This window comes from Pteropus medius, unplaced genomic scaffold (genome assembly GCF_902729225.1).
Source record: "Pteropus medius unplaced genomic scaffold, Ma_sr-lr_union100, whole genome shotgun sequence".
Taxonomy (NCBI): Eukaryota; Metazoa; Chordata; class Mammalia; order Chiroptera; family Pteropodidae; genus Pteropus; species Pteropus medius.
The window spans coordinates 28,838,300-28,857,799 of NW_024340696.1; the positions used below are offsets into that span (position 1 = coordinate 28,838,300).

Below are 19,500 nucleotides of genomic sequence, written 5' to 3' on the forward strand. Positions count from 1 at the left end.
ATGTAACAGCAGAGCAGGGGTTGGTTCCCTTCCACTGTGCTTACCTGGTAGCAGATCTAGTCCTCTTACTTTGGAGTGGGCCAGTTGCTTGGATACACCACCAGATATGTCCATCTTATTTGGGGTGGGGGTAATGAGTATGCCTAAGGAAATTTAATGTTATTGATTTTTTTTCTTGAAAGTTAATCAAATTCACAGTGAGTGACAGCAGTGCTATAGATGCTGTTGTCATCAGGAGGCCGTAAATCAGGAAGTGACAGAACTGTGAGGCCTCTGTTAACTCCGACAACAAACCAGGCCTTTTTCACGCTCTCCCTCCTTCCAGGCATGTTTTCTTTACAAAAGGTGTCGATATTTTTCATTTGGGATTTTCTCTTTGTCTCAAATTTTTATGGCACCGGAAGCCACATTGGGGGGGAAACACCAGACAGTTAAATGCCATGCAGGCTGTTTAAACCTTGTGTTTGATTAAACTCCTTACTGGGTGTTGAAGGGCATGCACATTTAAGACATAAGAACTTGTCCTGAAGGAGTATCGAATCCAGTATTGTAATAAAGAACTTGTACATACATTATCTTATTTAATATTCAAAACAATACAGTGCCTGTGACATATCATCTTCATTTCATGGATGAGAAGACTGAGACACTGAGAGATTTTAAAACTTGTCCAAGATCTACAGAGATAGTGACTGATAATTAGGGAAGCACTTTCATGCAAGAGGCAGTATGGTATAGTGGGTAGAGGTAAAGGCTCTGAAGTAAGACAGACCCGGTTCAAATCCTGGTTTTGTCCCTTACTAGTTGTACAACCTTGGGTAACCTCTCTAAGCATTACTTTCCTCATCAATAAAATATGGATAAACTCAATTTTGCAAAATTGTTGTAAGGATTAGAGAAAACATTTGTAAAACATCTATACAGTTCTGGTATGAAAATGAGTTATTTTAAGACAATGCGATTGCTGATTGAGTGCTTTATGGGAGGACTATATAGAGTCAAAGGAAGGAGACGATATCCATTTGGAAAAGTGATTAGTAAAAACTGGAATTGGGCCTTGAGCATGAGATTGGGTGTTAAAACCAGATCCTTAATCAACTAGGGAAATAAATTATTTATGTAGGTCTTCTTTAAAGATTCAAAGCTACAATTAAGTGCTGTCATGGTTATGTTAAAAATTCTAAGATCTTGTTTATTAAACTATACTTGATGAATTGAGAGAGAATATGTATCCTTTATGGCAATTCTTGCTGTCAAAGCAGGATTGGAGGTTTTATCTTTCAGTAGTTGACCTTTAAAAATGAAGAATCATATTGCCTCTTGGAAGCTGTCAAATGATCTCTTTTGGGCCTACCCACTTCTAATCTCTATTGTAAGGGTACAATTCTTACAGATCGATTTAGATGAGAAGTAAATTTCTAATAACCATTTCTATCTAATAGCAGATACTTTAGTTTTTGTGATTTGCCCCCTTTACCTGAGAGTTTTGTTTTGTTTTCTGAATTAAGTTTTTATGGCTCTTCCTTACCCAATTTTTCTTCATTCGCTTCCAGAATCATAACATTCTCTCAGTTTTCCTTCTCCTCCATCACTCCTTAGTTTCTTTGCTCCTTTTTCACACTGAATATCAGTGTGTCTCGGGGCTTGCCCCTCGATCGTTTATCTATTCATTCCACTGGTAGTTTCATATAAGTAATTTATTTTCTCACCATTTTAACCTTTAAAATTCTCTGCTTTGATGACATGGTGATGTTTCACATTTTGTACTTATAAGACATGATGGTTTATTCATAGTTATTAAACACTTAACAAATAAACTCAGTGAACTTCAGAATAATTGAATAACACTAATGCTGTCTTTTGATGGAGGAAGTCGATGTGTTTGCTTTGGACCACAGCTTTATATGCATATGTTTAAGTTATAACCTGATAAACAGAAATATCTGTGTGTCTCTCATTATTGTAAATATATAGAAGGAGGGAAAAAGAACTTTTAGTGGCCATCCCCATTATTAACAAGGAAAGTTAGAAAACTGGCATCTGCCCTACTGTGTAGCAACTGAAAATCTCAAAGAGCATAGGGTAGTGTAATGGATGAGGATGCAGGAACCATAGCCAGACCAGAAGTCTACATAGCTTTAGTAAGAGCACTGACCACAGGGCAGTATGTAACTTTTCTCAGGGGCATGAAATACTCCATCCTCAATCTGAGGATGATAATTTAGATTTAATTGCTTTATATCTCTCCACCACTACCTACCTTTGAAAACAACTATTTAGTACCTGTATTCTTTGACTCCATAACATATAATAGTTGGGCAGTTTTAGTTGCTAAGCTTTAAACCCACATAGTTCTCTATCAAAGGGAAGATGACTTACTCATGTGTTGAAATCTGCAGAAGAGATGTTTATTAGCTTGTTTTCAAAAAACTTTGTGATAAGATTTAGTGTGTCAGTTTTATGGCAGATACTAATGGACTGTTCTCAAAAGCGACTTCGACTTGGTAGCAGGATCTCATTTGCCTGACGCTGTGATTAAAGACACAGTCATCTGCCTGCTGACAGGGCAATTAAGTAGACGCCAAGTCCAGTTGTAGTTAGGAACAAACAACTTGTATTTTTAAACTAAGAATGAAATTTTGAGGCAAACAAGTCAGTAAGCGTGGCATGTAGTGCCTAAAGATATTTTATAGCTTTAATTAATGTCAAATGCTCTCATAGGTCAATAATGGAATGTATTGTTAGATCTCACTAGCCAGGGCACCTCTGTTCATGTTGTGGTCAAAGCAGGAATAGTGCTCCAAGCCTAGAGCTTAGGGCACTGAGACATGTAAATGGGAATAGCATATATGCTTTCATGTCTTTGTGGTTTCCTCAGAGGGAGACTCAATGGTGTGTGAAAATTTTCACAAAAATCCTATTATAACCATCACAAAGATGAGTGGGATAAGTATAATAAATAACTACATATTTAGAGCTAAGGAAACAACTCTGCTAAGCTATGCTCATTCAAGGTCACTCACTGACTTATACTCAGAGCTGGGATCTGAACGCAGGTCCTGGACTCTAAGTCTCATGTTCTTTTTATGAAAGAGTCTGCTCTTCCACTTCAGAGATAAGATGCTGCCTGTTATCAGCCACACTGTCCTTAGACTAAAGTTTTTTTTGCCTTGCAAGTTTCCCTTCTGTTCTCTCGGGGTCCCTCTCGGAAATCTCAGTTAGTTTGGGTTCCGAAAAGACTTCATTTAGAATTTGACTTAAGGAGGTTTGTCAAAAATACCAACAGATTTGGACATTTGTCTAAGTAAGGATCACAGATTATTATGAAACAATACTTAATTATATATTTGACCAAAGTGACAATAACTGATTTCAAAGACAAATACAGAAGGTTATCTCTTACTATTGAGATTTTCTTAAATAATCGAACATGATTAAGACAAACGCAGAAAATTATTTCGATAAAACAGAATTTTGCTTTCTTGGCAGATTAATCAAAAAGAAAAACCTTTAGCAGTTGAAGGAAAATTAAGTTTTGGTTTTACATAAGTATGCCCTTGACATTAAATCTTAATTTAAAAAAATCCTTATAATAACAATTCAATTTTTAGCCAGCTTAATTACACAAGGTAAAATTCTCTTTCTTTCTCCAACTTTTTGTGTATATTTAGTTTTTCCTTTGTACAAAATTATTTAGTTTAGACAAAATTATTCTCATTTCCCTTAACAAAAATGCATCTTCATTTCTCATACCTTTTCATAGCTAAAAACACATCCTAATTTCCTTGGGGTCTGAAAGGCTAGGGGCTTGGCTCTGGGTAGAACCTTCCACAACTCAGTTGGCCTCAGGAAGAATCTTCTAACCAGCTCAGCTGGATCCTGGTAGAATGGTTTTCCCATCTCAAACTGACTTGCCCTGTAAAGGAAAACCATTTAGATCAGGAGCTGAACTCAGAAGAGAGCAGGGTGAAAACCCAAGGGGGACTTACCAATGGCCTGAGTGGAAATAGCAAGAAAGACAGCGAACTCAAAATGGGTTTGCGGGGGCTGCGCCAGTGTTTCTCATCGTCCCAGAATGCCGTCGGAAAATCATTCTGGTTCTGAAGCTGCCACCACATCTGGTAAAGAACAGTTACTGTATATTGGACCAGGACTAGGCTGCTGAGTTGGCCTCTCCTGTTGCTTCTGACCTCCGGTTCACTTTCAAGTTCTGACAGAAGAAAAACCCTGGGGCCTATTACATGTTCCCAGCATGGTTTCAGAGTTTTAGAAACATTTTTAAATTGATTGACAATGGAGTTGTGTAATCTGAAGAGCTGCCCTATCAACTCTGTCCTCTTAGCATTAAAGAGGTAGATTAAAGAGGTAGAGTTAACATTTTAATTTTGTTTATAGCCTGGAGGCTAACCACTGAAGGCTAAATACTAGAGGCTAAAGGTTTCATTTTCTCCCTCCTTCCCGTCTTTTCTTTTTTCTTTTTATTCTTGGATTTGGCCTTTTATTCTAATTATCTTTATATTGATTGTTACTTTAACATTTGTTAGCTATGCATAATGTTTTGGTACAGTAGTCCCCCCATTATTCTTAGGTGGATACATTCCAAGACCCCCACTGGATGCCTGAAACCAGGAATAGTACCAAGCCCTATATACGCTATGTTTTTATCTATACATACATAATGTATAGATATAAAATTTAATGTGCAAATTAGGCACAGTAAGAGGTAAATAGTAACTAATAATAAAATAGAACTATTAGAATAATACACTGTAATAAAAATATGTGAATGTAGTCTTTCTCAGCAAACTAGCACGAATTTCTTTTTTCTTCATCATTTCTACAGATTGGGTTTTTATTGTGTATGTTAGCAACCTCAACATACCATCTTCGTAAGAAATGTCCAAACCTATAGAGAATTTTTACAAGAGTTTATCTGAATCAAAACTGACAAAAAGTGCCTGGAAGCAAAATCTCAAATGGTTTGAGAATGACCGTTTTTGTGGTTTTTCTTATACATTTGAAAATTAAAGATGGAACTGTAAGGAAGATTAAATGACAGCGGGAGACAGCAGTTGAAACTGCAGACAGTAGGGGACTGCTGTACTTTGCACAGTAAAATGTAATCGTATTGCTTTTTCACCAGGATTTTCTTATTAATTTTTGTTTTTCTATTTTTCACTTAAAAGTAGGCTTATGAAATTTCTTTGACACAGGATATTTCTTTGCATAGCATATTCATTTAAATATCAGAATTTATCATTTGAGATTGACAATGTGCTGATGATATGCACTCATATAACCCCTATGTACATTTCTTGTTTTTTGTTTGTTTGTTTGTTATGTGGTCTAGAAATGTTTTGTTCATTTATTCATTTCATTCATTCATTTCCTTCTCAACAAACTTCCAAAAAGGGTATGAAGGTATCGACTTCACATATACATTTTCTAATTCAACTCTCACAGCAACCTTTTATGAGGAAAGCAGCATTGATACTGGCTCTCCCTCTAATAGATAAGAATGTTGAGGACCAGAGAGGTTTTATTTTGCTCAGGGTTGCACAGTAAGTGGCAGGAGTGTTATTAGATTAGAATTAGAACGCTTATTTCTAATTCTGTTCCTATTTTTTTCTTGCATGTGTGAGACTTCCTATAATTACAACTAAGTTGAACAGATTTAAGCATTCATTCAGTAAATATTCACTGGCATTCTAGGTGTGGGGACGCAGTGGTGAGAACAGATGTAGTCACTGCTCTCACAGAACTCAATAAATAAATAAAAATATGAATAAAGAAGGCAGTTTTCAAATAGTGGTGTTTTCTTTGAAGGAAATAAATGAGGTGGAAGGTGATGGTGGGAGGTAACTTCAGTTTGGGAAGTCAGGGACAACGTCTCTGAGGAGGTGCCAGTAGGGCATTCTATGGGTGAAGAGCAATATCAGCTATTTGGAAGATAGAAAAATAAGACAGTTTCCTAATACCTGTGGGAAGCATATGACATAGACTGTGTCTCTAGCTTCTATCATTAAGGCCAGCCACCAGTTGATGAATTTTTATTCAGCTTATTTTTTATCTTTATATTTTATTAAAATCTACATGAAAATTAAAATCTGTTAAAAATTTAAAATTCTTGTATAGGATCCAAGCATCGCTTTTTCTTCAGATACTTTATTCACTACTTATGTCTTCTAATAATACACTGCTATGTCCTCTCAGTTCTCGTGCAGTTATTACATGAACGATTAGACGTCTTCTATCCTTCACTTTATCCCTTTTTTCAGATTTTTTTTCGATGGTGCCTGTGCTTTTCTTGCTTTTCTAACCTTGCATTTATTTCCCTGCAGATCTCAACATCTGCTGCAAATTGACTACTCAGGTTAGTGAAAATTTGCCCATTTATCAGTTTTGTGCTGTAGGCAGTATTCACCAGCATTCTCCTACTTTAGATGAATGAGGATCCTATCTTCTCTGGCCACTAGTGGCTCAGTAATGGTGGAGTTAAATATCTATAGACCACTCTCATCAAACAAGCTAGTTTTCTTTTTTGAGTATTTTTTTTTTTCAAATTGTAAGATACTATCGTAGGAACTTGATAGGAGGACGGGACATAATTAATGCATAAGAAATTTGGAAAACTAACCATTTACAAATAACTAAACAGAAACAGAGCTGTTGCTTATAGTAAGGCTGAGTAAGTTTGTCACATGTTCCAAATTATATTTAGTTAGCCAAAATTAAGTATAGGTAATTCAACGGGTTTTTTTTGTTTTTTTGTTTTTAAAGGAATAATGCATGGTTTATTCAGACATGAAAATTATTTCTAGAATATAGGTCCTAAACCATTAAAAGATTTAAAATTTGCAGGGGAGAAAGAAATCTACAGACATTTAAAAATATCTAATTTTAACTTAAAAAGTAATAACAAGAAAAAGAAAAAAGTAGTAGCAGTGTATTTTTCTTAGGCCCTTAAACTGTATTCAGTATAAGTATGAGAAAGGCTGGTGAAAACTGTGGATTTTACTACAAAACACATTAGAGAGTTTTATGTTGGAAGTGTCTTGACACGGCAGGAAATGATAAAGAGGAAACAGGTAAGGTAGACTGGACATTTCATAGGAGTAGAGACAAAGACTTCCTTCATTGCTCCATCCCCAGAACCTAGCATGTACCTGGCACTCAAGTATTTTTTTAACCATTTTCAGGCTGAGTTTATAGGTTGGTTGAATTGCTGAAGTATGAGGTGTACTAATTTCCCTGCTGATGACTACTTTCCATTTTAATGGTACTTTATGTTCTTCAAGTTCTTTCTTTCATTGATCTTCAATATATAACCGTTGACTGAGAACAGTTTTATCTCCATCTTATAGGGAAAGGAGTTCGTTGGTTTAGAGACTTTCTCTGGTTACACATATAGTGACAGTGTGTGGTTTAAAGCTTAAATAATAGAAATGAAAATTTGTTTATCTACATTGATTTCAACGTAGAATAATTTAAAGATATGGAAATGGGTGGTAAGACGTACATAGTCAGCCCTGCTGATGTGAAATAACACCTCCTGTGCCTTGTACCATCTCTCAGCTGCTTCCAAAAGAATGGGATGCGTGAGGGTAACCCCAGCCTAGCAAGTAGGCTGACACGTGTCCACGCTCCTCTTGACTCATGCACACACCTGTGGAATTTAAAATGCTGCCATATACTGATGATTGAATTTATAAAGCATTATACTAGGCATAACATAAATCAAGTGTGCCTGTCCCTATTTTATTGTCTCTGCTTATGTGAACATGTGGTTTTCTTTTACATGTTTCTGACTCCTCCGAAGCTACCTCAGAGATTTTTCATAATTCTCTGCCAAGTATCTCTTTGCTCCTCATGCTCTGAATCGGGGGTTGGGATTGCCCAGTTCCGGCACCTCTTTCTCGTGAGGTGATTTCCAAGCTCTGCTACCCTGTCACGAATCTAGAGCAGTGTGTCAGATCCACTACCTCTTTTTCTCTCCTGAAATAAAATTCCTAGATCTTAAAATCTACATATACACATATTAAAAAAGAAAAAATCAGTAATGCTCCACCTGTAACATAAAGGAGAAATAAAAGAAGTAAGTTTTGAATAAAATAATATGTATTTTAAAAGTTAATGCTTGGACACATGCTACGGTGTCCCAAGCTTGAAGACATGCTGAGTGAACTAAGCCAGACACAAAAGGTCAAAGACTGTATGATTCCACTTAGATGAGGTACCAAAAGTAGTCAGACTCATTGAGCCAGAAAATAGAATAGGGGTTGCCAGGGGCTTGGGGAAGGGGGAAATGGGGAGTTATTGTTTAATGGGTCCAGAGTTTCAGTTTGGGAAAATGAAAAAGTTCTGGAGATGGATGGTGGTGATGGTTGCACAAGAAGGTGAATGTACTTAATGCCGTTAAACTGTCCACTTAAAAATGGTTATGATGGCAAACGTTATGTGATATAAATTTTATTAAAATAAAAATTTTAAAAAGGTAATTCTTGGGCACAACTATATGGGAAAGATAAAAATAGCCTCCACAAAATTCTAAAAACACCCCCGGGGGTGATGGTACTGCCCATATTATGAACTAATATGCAGTATTTGAGATCAGGACACTGATGCTCAAGATCTTAGAATCAGTAGGGAGTAGAGCTCATAATTTGACTTCAAAGACATTTTTTTTTTCCTACTATGCATGCCTAGGCTTTCCAACTCTCAGTCCGCAAAGTGTTCTCTGCTGTGCCAGTCACCTTCATCCAGACCCCTTAGAGCTTCCACTTATCTATTTCCATCCTTCTCCCAGGGTGTGGTCCTTTTCTTCCTGAACACTTTAAAATCATAAGACAGAACTGACCATGTTTAAACTATGTTAATCACGTACCCCCAATCCAAAATAGTCTTATTCTTAAGAAAGGGTTAAAAGTTGGGGTAGACAATTTCAAATGTGGAAATGGCAACAGTGGAAGGAAAATGAATCTAAGCCCAACCTTAGCAACTTTTAATCTATCAGACCAAAAAAAAATTGAACTTGATGTGATGCAAGGGAGAGAGTCAGCAATTAGATAAGTCACAATTAATAGAAAAGACAGCATTGTATGCCTTACAAAGACTGGAGGGAGGAGATAGGGGGATAGGAGGCTTTGGTAAAGAAGTTCTCTAGCCAACATCACTGGTCTGATGAAATTTTAGTGAGGAGAGGTTAGAAGATAGAATTTTTATGGAAGGATCAGTCTTTCTTCACTTTATAATTATGGGCAAAATTAAAAAGCTGAATAAAAACTAATGCCCCAACTTCTTGTTTCTCTCAGAAATCAGATCAACCTTAAAGTAAGTAAATTAAAATTTCAATAAACTCCCAGTGTACACATTGTTCAAGAAGAAATAGTACCAGTTTTGATAATTTACAAAATATCCGGCTTATTGACATTTTGCCAGGGCAGTTAAAAAATAAATAAAGTTACCCCAAATCCTAGTGGTTTAAATAATGCTTTCTGAAATTATCCCTTTCTATTTTAAGAAGAAGTTTATTTTAAACTTCTAAAATTTAAGCTTAATTGAACTAGCTTTTTGTTGGGTGCATTTGTTCATTTTTTATTACTTCTCCAAATTCATGCAATTCTATCTATTGATTAGAGTCTCCATAACCTACACCTATTTATTTGCATATGCACATAGGAGACTTTATTACCAGATAAATCCAGGAGTAAGTTTAAAAGAGGATATCCTTTAAAAAAATGCAAACATGTAAACACACGATGCCTCATCATAGCATTAATCACATCTGCAAGAGCCTTTGTGACCACTTTTTATCTTCAGAGTTCTCTACCAAAGTAGTGTATAGTCAGTCACGCAGGCAGGCTGTAGACTATTGCCGAGTCCTCTGGAGCCATCTTGATGACCAGAGTAGAGGCAGTCTGACTCCTTCATAGACGGACACTGTGTGTTCATCTGAACAGTGTTGTTCATCCCAACGAGTCAGGAATCAAGGGTGTGAGTGTTGCATCTTGTGTGCCAGGAATGAGACTCCAAGAAAGAAACTGTTCAGAATCCAATTTGGATTTAGATGTGATAAATAAAAATTTAAATAAAGCAACAGATTAAACACCTTTCATTGTTTAGGACAGACTGGTATAGTTTTTGGTAATTTGAGAAATAGATGGCACAAAAATTATTGTCAGGGTCACTAAATAATTTCAAGTTACCTAAAAATCTTAGTGATTTATTTTCTCTTTTAAGATGAAGTCCATCTTAACTTCTAAAATTAGGGATTATTTGAACTGTCATCTAAATTCAAATGGGCTTTGAGTGATAATTACTCTAGAATAGTTTTGCCAAATCTTGATCTGATTTAAATAATGCTGTGTCAAGGATAGACTTTTATTTTACTCTAAGGAAAATTGCTTTTTTAAAAAAGGGGAAAATAACAAAAGCTCTAAAGAATTTTTAGAGTTAGAAAATGTTTTAAAAATTAGGACATTCTTTGAACCATCAGCCATCTTTCTTCCTTCTGAACACCATCCTTCTTTTTCTACCCCTTGATGGCTGTTAAATAATCTTCACTCTGGAAACTCTTTCTTCTTTTTTCTCAATCCTGACTTTTATGTGTGTTAACAGTGCCACGTGTGATTACCAACACCATGGAAACTCATCTTAATGAAATGGAAAGACTGCCCATTTAAAAAAACAAACAGAACCAATGCCCATGCCTCCTGGAGACTTATTAGGCCAAAGGTCTGCTCTCCATTTGGTCAGCCACTGAGGAGGCAGTTGGTACCCAGACCATGAAGTCTAGTCATGACAGAAATATCGTATTAGCAAATAGACATTAGGCTGCCTGAAGATGTTAGTCCTTAAAAATGTTGGCTGGCAAAGAAATTCTCTGTTTGCACTTCAAGCATATCTTAGAACTATTTTATTCTCAAAGCACAGTTGAGAATAAAATAGTTATTATAACAAGATAAAATGACATTTTAAGGCTGACCATACCTATCTTAATGGCCATAAAGTTCTATTTCAATATTATATGATGTAAAGGGCTTAATTTTATGTACCTAAATCTATGTAGTTTTCTTCTATCTTTAATCACCTCGCTGGGCTTGCTGGTGTACAGTGCTCATATAAAACTTTTTAAGGAAATTTCCCATTTGTGTTGATTTGCTTCCTTTTCTTAGCAAACGCAGAGGTAGAGAAAACACAGTTTAAAAAAGAAAACCAAACCAAACCAAACCAAACCCTCATTACATTCAGAAGATTTGTTCATCTTACTTTAAAGTCAAAGGGTAGTGTAAAGTTTTGATTTGTAACAATTTCTGAGATTATCCATTAACTAATCTAGCAGGCTTTCTACTCTCTTCAAACGTACGTCTAATTTTTAAAGGGGCCGGGCTCGTTTTGAGTTTACCTTTGAAAAACTAAGCAGAATGCTCTTTTAGACTTACGGAATAGCATTTTAAATGTTGAACTGATATAGTCTTGGAAGTGAAACTGCAAGCAAAAGAGAGGCAACGAGCTGAAGCCGCTAACCTCTGGAGTGAATAGCAAGTGAGTAAAAATGCTCTGAACTCACTATCCCTTTTGGAAAGTAGGAAGCTGCAGAAATTATTCTAGCTCCAGAACCACTGAAAATGTTGTGTAGCATTTATTACCTTGTTGTTGGATGTACCATGCAATCGTAAAAGATACAGGTCCCCTTCTCTGGCCAAAAGAATTTATTCTCCTAGAGACAAAATGAGTGCACATGCCTACCTGTTGTCCACCCCTCTTTTCAGTTTGGTTGATGTTGTCTGGAGAGCAAGGGCAGGGGACCAGGGAATCAGAGTCATCACAGACAAGGGTAGATGATGACTACGTGCCTGGAATCTGTTTCTCTCCCAAAGGGCATAGTAACTGCAACAACAGTGGATGATAAATATTGTTGACTTTTTTCTCCCCAGTTCTGTAAAGGCAGTTGTGGTTCTATTAGTTCCATAGCCTGCAGTGCTCTATTGGGCCTGTTTTTGTCCTCTTTTCCGAGCGTCCCTAAAATACTGCCCATGTTAGCACTTGGTACTTGAGTCAATAAGCTGTTACTTCAAGTTCACCGTCAGAAGTAGTTATCTTTATTTAAAGTCTCCTTTAGTTCTCCTTCTTCTTTACTGTCTTCTTTACTATTACCCAAAAATATATGCAGGCATACCTCACTTTATGGCACTACGCTTTATTGCAATTCAGTTGTTGAATTTTTACAAATTGGAGGCAAGACCCTCCACCAGAGAAGATTTCTACTTGCTTTATTGTGATGCTCGCTTTATCGCAGTGATCTGGGACCAAACCTACAATATCTGCAAGGTATGCCTGTAATTTAATTTGTATGCACCAAAGTTTTTATTATTTTTAATGTAATAAATTATATAAACGTTATGTAAACGACATTAAGCAAATACCACCCATACTCTTAAAAAGGTGGGCGGGGGGGGCGGCGGGAAGGACAGTTGAGGCTAACGACTGTCATGGCATGACCAAATAACACAATCTTAGAAAACAGTACTGTAGGGAATTATTGGACCTTTGTGACCGTTGGCTTTGCTTTGTAGGTGTGTACCACCACTGGGTTTCAAAGGCTTCTATAAATAAAGCAATCTGGGGTTCTCTTCTATTAGGCATTCTTCTTTTGAGAAACCATTTGTTGAGAAGCTTGCGTTTCTAATGTACTCAGGTCAGCTTAATTGGAGCTGGTTTTATACTATGGCCATTCATTAACTTCTTTCATGGTTGACTCTCTGAGAGCCAGAAGACTTGGCCTGGATTCTCAGTGGAAGAACACTATCTAATGTCTCCAAATGGATGGCACTATGGTTCCCCTACATGAGAGAGTTGGAGAGGGGAGAAGCCAGGACTGAGGCCAATTTAGTGTGATGATTGCTTTCACTTCCCTAGGCTGCTGCCCCCAACCTCTCAAAAAGGCAGATCTGCCTCTGAGCTCTTGTGAGGAGAGCAGAACTTATACCAGATATCAATTTTGCCCCAATATTCGTGCTTTCTGCTAAAGCACATGCCCAGAGGATGAGAGATGGTCAGGGATTTGTAAAATCGTTGGTGGCAATCATTGGAGGCCCAGGCTGTAAATAGAACACACCCGTTTTCCTAAGTACTGCTACCTCAATGAGGAAGGACCTCTAGAGATCCAGCATCCCCAGATATTGTTCTTTACCGCGCCCTGCCCCGCCCCCCCCATTCCCTTACTTAACGACCAAAGATACTTTTAGTTTGTAGATTTTGGCTGAGAGTGGGGAATGGAGTATTAGAAGCTGAAGTTCTTGCTTTATTTAAACAACAATGACAACAATAACAAAATTCAATGAAATAATGTCCTTTATATTTGAATTTGCCAAATTTACCTTCTTTCAAAAGACCCAAAACATTTCGCCATATTATTCTTTTTAAGGATCATAAAGTAGAGCAGGTGAGGAAAAAACCACTAATAAAGGATAATAGCACTTTGGCAGGCAGGTGTTCTTAGTTTCATCAAAAGAATGACTAGTAAATTCAGTCTTTTTTGAATAATAAAGAATGTCTGTTAAAAAGTTATAATAGATCCTTTGGGTGCTTCCTGAAGTGGATTAATACATTAGAGTCTGGATTCAAATTCCAAATAAAGCTGTTGAATACACATAATTATATCCCACCTGTCTTAGGTAAGGTTATTCATTTTCTTCACAATTGAGCAGGAATCTATCTCTGCTTTGTCTAATCTCACCTGATGGGGGGGTGATAATGGCCTGGAGGAATAAGCCAGTTTCACCTTTATGGACAGCTGGCTTATCTTTGCAGCCACAAGTGGATTTCTTAGACCTGCACTGTTTCATAGAAATAATGCAAGCCACATATGGAATTAAAGAAATTTTTAGTATTATTTTAAAAAGTAAAAAAGCAAACAAAATGAGTTTCATAATATATTTTATTTAACCTATATAGCCAAAATAGTATTCAACATGGAATCAGTATTTTAGAATTATTAATGAGATCTTTTACATGCTTTTTTTTTCACTGTTTTCTGTTTGCTGTGTGTTTTGCACTTATAGCACATCTCGATTTGAACTAGCCACGTTTTAAGCACTCAGTAGCCCATGCGTGGCTAGGAGCTACCATACTGGACAACAGTGTTGACGTGGTGACTGTAAGGAAGCAGCTGGACGTGCTGCTGCAGTAACAAAGCAGGAAGGCATTATCTGTGAAACCAGGGGTTTGAGCTTTACCCTGAAGGCTAGGGGAGCCATAAAAGGATCTTAGGCAGAGAAGTGCTATTTTTAGTTTTGAACTTAATCTGGGGGTCTCAGAGAATATAGGTTAGAGATTTAGGAGTGGGGCTCAAGCAAGAAGCGTGTTAGAAGGCTACCGTGGAGGTCCAGGGGAGGAGTGATAAGAACCTGAACTAAAACACCGTGGGGCACGTGGACCAAAGGAAGTGAGAGATGTAGGAGGTAAAATCTTCAGAACTTGGTGCTGACTGTTGGATTTGAAGAGAGGGAGAGAGTAGTCTAGGATAGATATCCGGTGTCTCCCTTGGTCGTTGTGCCGAGTGGTGTTAACTGATGTGGAGCGGTGTTAACTGATGTGGAGTGGAGAGGGCAGGCTGTGAGGGGGGATGAGTTCAGCATGGGGCATGTTGACTTTGAAGTACCTTTGGAACAGGCAGGTAGATATGTCCATTTTGACATGAAAGAGTTCACTCTGAGTATGTGTAGAGTTAGAAGCTATAAAGGCTGGGTAGGAACACTCAGTACTTAAGGTGCCAGTTAAAACTTTGGGTGGTAAAAAAGAAGGAGGTGTAAGGCTCAGGTAATCAGGGGCAGCTTTACAGAAAAGGTGGGATTGAAGCAGAGTCTTAAAGAATGAGTAATATTTAGAAAGTTAAAGAAGGTAGAAGAGACAATAGAAATGTAGAGAGGTGAGAATGTTTCAGACACTGAATAAATCCGTCCTGCTGGGCCAGATGGGATTAGGGCTGAGATCAAAGCTGGCCTAATGCAGTTTGCAGACATGTTTTGTTTGGCTTGCATGGATGGGGTTGGATCATGCAGTGTTCTAAATTTAAGTTAGGTGCCAACATTTCCACATAATCCAGATTTCTGACTTCTCTTTAAAGTAAGAGGGGGCCAGGAGGTAGATTTGGCAACACTGGTGGTCCAATATGGTAATAATCAATTGAACTGTATGCTCCCTCTTTCCAACAGTCTGTTTTACTCCTTTATGCTATTTGCCTGAGTCTTGTAGACATTTTGAGTTTTCTACTTCTGAGTCAAGGATCAGTAGGTAATAAAGGTACAAAGATAAATTGGTGACAGATAAGGAGAGTTTTTTAATACCAAACTAAGGAGTATAGATGTAGGCCGTGGGCAACTGATGAATAAGCACTGATGAGATTAGTTCGGATTAGTTAGCCATAGTTAGGATTATTCTAGATCAGTGTGAAACTACAGAAGTTAAGGAGAATAGTTACCAGTTTCGAAAGGGAAAAGACAGATTTGATGGTATTGGCATAACCAAGTGGGCTTTAAAATGCGAAATGGAAGTCTCTGAAGGCGATGTCATCCGGAAAGGCTGCTATTGCCACATGGGAACCATCTGGGTCTTTGAGCTTGCTGGGAAATCTGCTTTGCAGGCTTCCAGAATTCAAGCCAGTGTTTGGTGTAGGGGACAGTGAGTCTGATTGTTTGGAACAACTGTGTTTGTTATAATAGCTCAGTAATTTCAGAGGAAGTAGTAGGAGTACAGACATGCTTTTTCTCCGTGCCATGAGCATGGATAGGTGATCGAGAAAATGGAAGTATTAAGAAAGGGATGACAGACTGAAACTTGGGTTATGGGAGCAAAGCTAATATTAGACTGGGTGCTGAGCTGCATGTTGTGTCACCCAGTATAACACCTGCCTGGTCACACTGCCTTCTTAAACTTTGGCGGGTTGTTGGTTTGCAGTCATTGTTCTAAGTAGACTGTAAATTAAAGGAAAAGGTCCCTTTAACAAAAATGGGCTAAAATTAATATCTGATCATTATCGTGTCGGGCACTCTTTTAAGTTCTTTATACAGATATTTAATCCTCACAACCAGCCTCTTGAAGTACTATTGCCAATAAGGAAACAGGCCCTAGAGGCTAAGAGCTCACCCAGGGTCACAAGCTTGATAAAGGATGGAACCAGGACTTGAACCCAAGCCGTCTGTCTAGAGGCTTTTCTTTTAATCACTGTGTTAAACTGAATCTTTATCTGTTCTAACATCACACAAATAGGCAAATTCACAGGTAGAGAACCTTATGCTTTAATCCTGGAGGTTCCAGTACACCTTAATTCAGTGTTAGTTTGGTTCGGGCCCACCTAGAAGAAATGAAACTCCAGAATTGGTCCTTAGACTGCCTTCCAGGGGAGGAGATAGTGCGCTGGACCCTGAGAGAGCAAGCTTGTGCGGTGTGTTCAAAGGTCTGTTCTCTTTAGCGAATGGCTCGATGTTAACCTATCAAGTGTGTTGGTAATGCTTTATTAATATTTTTTAAAAAGGCCTCTTATAAAAATACTTATTTCTTTCACGTAAGCTAGATCACGTTAGCGTTCCTTCATATGTTCTCGTGAAAAAATGATCACAGAGCCCCTTTTATAAATATTTGAATTTGGAAGGGGATGAGAGTCTATAACGTTATAGAGAATGAAAGGCATTTGTACAAAGCCTCAAAACTTGTCAAGGTTTCCTACCATATTTAATGTGTCTTCTTCCTCTTTGGTCTACAGATGAAACATGTGAATGAAAGGTTTCAAGATGAAAACAATAAAGAGGTGGTCCTCATGTGCATTGGCATCACGTCAGGGGTTGGGCGGCTGCTCTTTGGCCGGATTGCAGACTATGTGCCTGGTGTGAAGAAGGTTTATCTACAGGTACTTTCTTAAGCCCCCCTCCCCCTCCCCCCCTGCAAAATTATTCTTATTATGGCTCATTATATGCATTTATTTGCTTAAATTTTTCTGTAAAAATGAGAAATATTTTCTAGAACCTAACTTCCACAAGCAGTTTTTCAAGGGCAAAATCACCTATGAGTTTTGGGTTTTCAAAATAAAAAATTGGCGATCAAACAACATCCTTCTTTGTTTTGTCATGGAACTCCACCAGACTAAAATATTTTTTGCTCATTGCTTTTTCTAAGAAGGTTTTATTTTTGGCATAGTTTTTATAATCATGTGCCTTTTGCAATATCTTGTGGAATTCAGTGTTGTATGTGTGTATCTTTTTGAGTTTCTTTTTTTGAAAATTGCCTTCTGGGTGTTGTGTAGTACACACTAAACAAATGCTAATTCTAAGATCACATGGACCTCATTTGACAAGTATTTAATTTGACTACTCCATGCCAGACACTGTGTTGAATGCTGCACATGAAACATGGTCCTTGCCCTCAGTTAGTAGCTAATGGTCTCATGGGGAGATAGATAATACGGTGTTCCAGCAGTGGAATGATGGGTATGCCATATGGGTGCCACAGCAACATAGGCACCAAGCATCTGAATCACAGTGAGGGTCTGAGCAGGCCTCCTGGGCTGGCAGAGTGCTAAGAGCTGAGTAGTAATTAGATAAACAAGGAAGATAGAGAAGGGTGTCCCAAGCAGAGGGCAAAGAGGGGGAGGTGTGACATAGTATATTATGTCTGGGAAACTGTGTGTTTGAACAGAATAAAGAGAAAACAGTAGATTGATTGGCTGGGGGGATAGGCAGGAGCCAAGTTGCCAAGGGACTTTATGAGCACAAAAGAGGATGAACTCTATTCTGAAATATACCAGGAGCCATTAAAGGATTTTAAGCAAGAGAGTGATATGATTGATATGAGTTGTATTTTATAAAGTTTAACCCAGTAACTGAAGGGTGGCAAGAAGAGGAGAGGGGGGTAAGAACTGAGATAGTCTCAAAAGGTCACGTGTTGAATGGTTCCATTTCTGTGAGGTGTCCACAGTAGGCAGCTCCATAGAGTCAGAAAGTAGATTAGTGATTTCCAGTGGTTGGGGGAGGAGGAAATGGGGAGTAACTGCTATTGGGTATGGGGTTTCTTTCAGGGATGATATATTCTAAAATTAGACAGTAGTTATGGTTGTACAACCTTGTTAATGAACTAAAACCCGTTGCATTGTCTCCTTTAAATGTGTGACTTTTATGGTATGTGAATTTATATCTCAGTAAAGCTGTTTAAAAAGAGTGGAGGCAGAGGGATCAGTTGGCGACTCTTGAAGTACTCTAGGCAGGAAGAACCAAGGCAGAGATATTGGAATCAAACAGGGAGTAAAATAGGGATATAAGGAATAAGAGATTGAAGGAGCTACCTAAGCTGGGTCTGAGTTTTATGGCTCGGATAACAGAGTGGATGGTTTTGCAGTTTTATCAAGATCAGTAATTCAGTAAATCAGAGTAAGGTGATGATTTCATGTCTTCCATGTTAAGTTTGTGGTGCTTGTGGGAAAGCCAAGTTGGGTTTGGAGCTACTGAGAGTCTGCCAGACAGACAGACAAGTGGGTCCTAGAACAAATTAAGTCTGAAACATAGGTAGAGGCAAAAATGACAAAACTGAAGCTTTCCTACTTTGGGCACATCATGAGAAGGCAGGGTTCTTTGGAAAAGGTAATAACGCTGGGGAAAAAAAGACAACAAGACAAGGGGAAGACCCAATATAAGATAGATTGATTCTATATAAGCAGCCATGGGTATGAATCTGTAGAAGCTGAACAGGGCTGTTGAGGGCAGCACATTGTGGACATCACTCCTTCATAGGGTCAGTAGGAGTCAGAGCCAACTCGATGGAATGCAACACACACAAAATAACTTCCATTAATTGATTTGAAGTAATAACATCACCACATATTAAACACCTCCACACGCCAGACAAGGAACTAAGTGCTCTGCGTGCATTATCTCCTTTACTGCTCACCCGGGCCCTTTGAGGATGGTACCATCAGTTGTTATTTCCACGTAGAGATGAGAACACTGAGAGACAGAGAGGCTACCTCACTCTATGACTCCGCAGGGAGTCTGCTCATACAGCTAGAAGGAAGTGTATAGATAGCTGGAAGAGTGCTACTTTTTAAAATATTTACTATGATCTTTCCCCCTTTTATTGATACCTGACTGTGGATATTTTTGTTAAACATTTAGCAGAACATTTTGTCTTTTCCCAAGTGTCAAAGGAGCCCTCTAATGGGCATTTGTTGCATTATAGACTTTTCAGCTTCCTTTGCAAAAATTTATTCAAAAGATTGAGGCTTACTGCACCCCAAGGATCTCCCAGGCCCAGACCCTGGCGGGGGGTGATATAAACAAGACAGACATGGTTTCTGAGCTCCTGGAGCAAGACTCAAGGCAAGAAAAAGCTGGGCATGTTTGAGAACTCGAGAAGACAGGGGAGTGGCATGGTAAGCGGTTGGAAAGCTAGGTGGAGTCAGATTATACAGGGCCTTGAAGCCAAGGTGATGAGATTTTAAGTGTAGTGGGTCTT

At 38.1% G+C, this 19,500-nt stretch overlaps 1 protein-coding gene across 1 annotated transcript in view; it reads left to right on the forward strand.

Annotated features, from left to right (window-relative positions):
- The window catches only part of SLC16A10 (solute carrier family 16 member 10), a 96,087-nt gene that overhangs the window by 65,749 nt on the left and 10,838 nt on the right, over positions 1-19,500 (forward strand). The window contains exon 4 of the mRNA XM_039870499.1: positions 16,763-16,906. Within this exon, the coding sequence (XP_039726433.1) occupies positions 16,763-16,906 (144 nt within the window). The remainder of the gene's footprint in view (positions 1-16,762; positions 16,907-19,500) is intronic.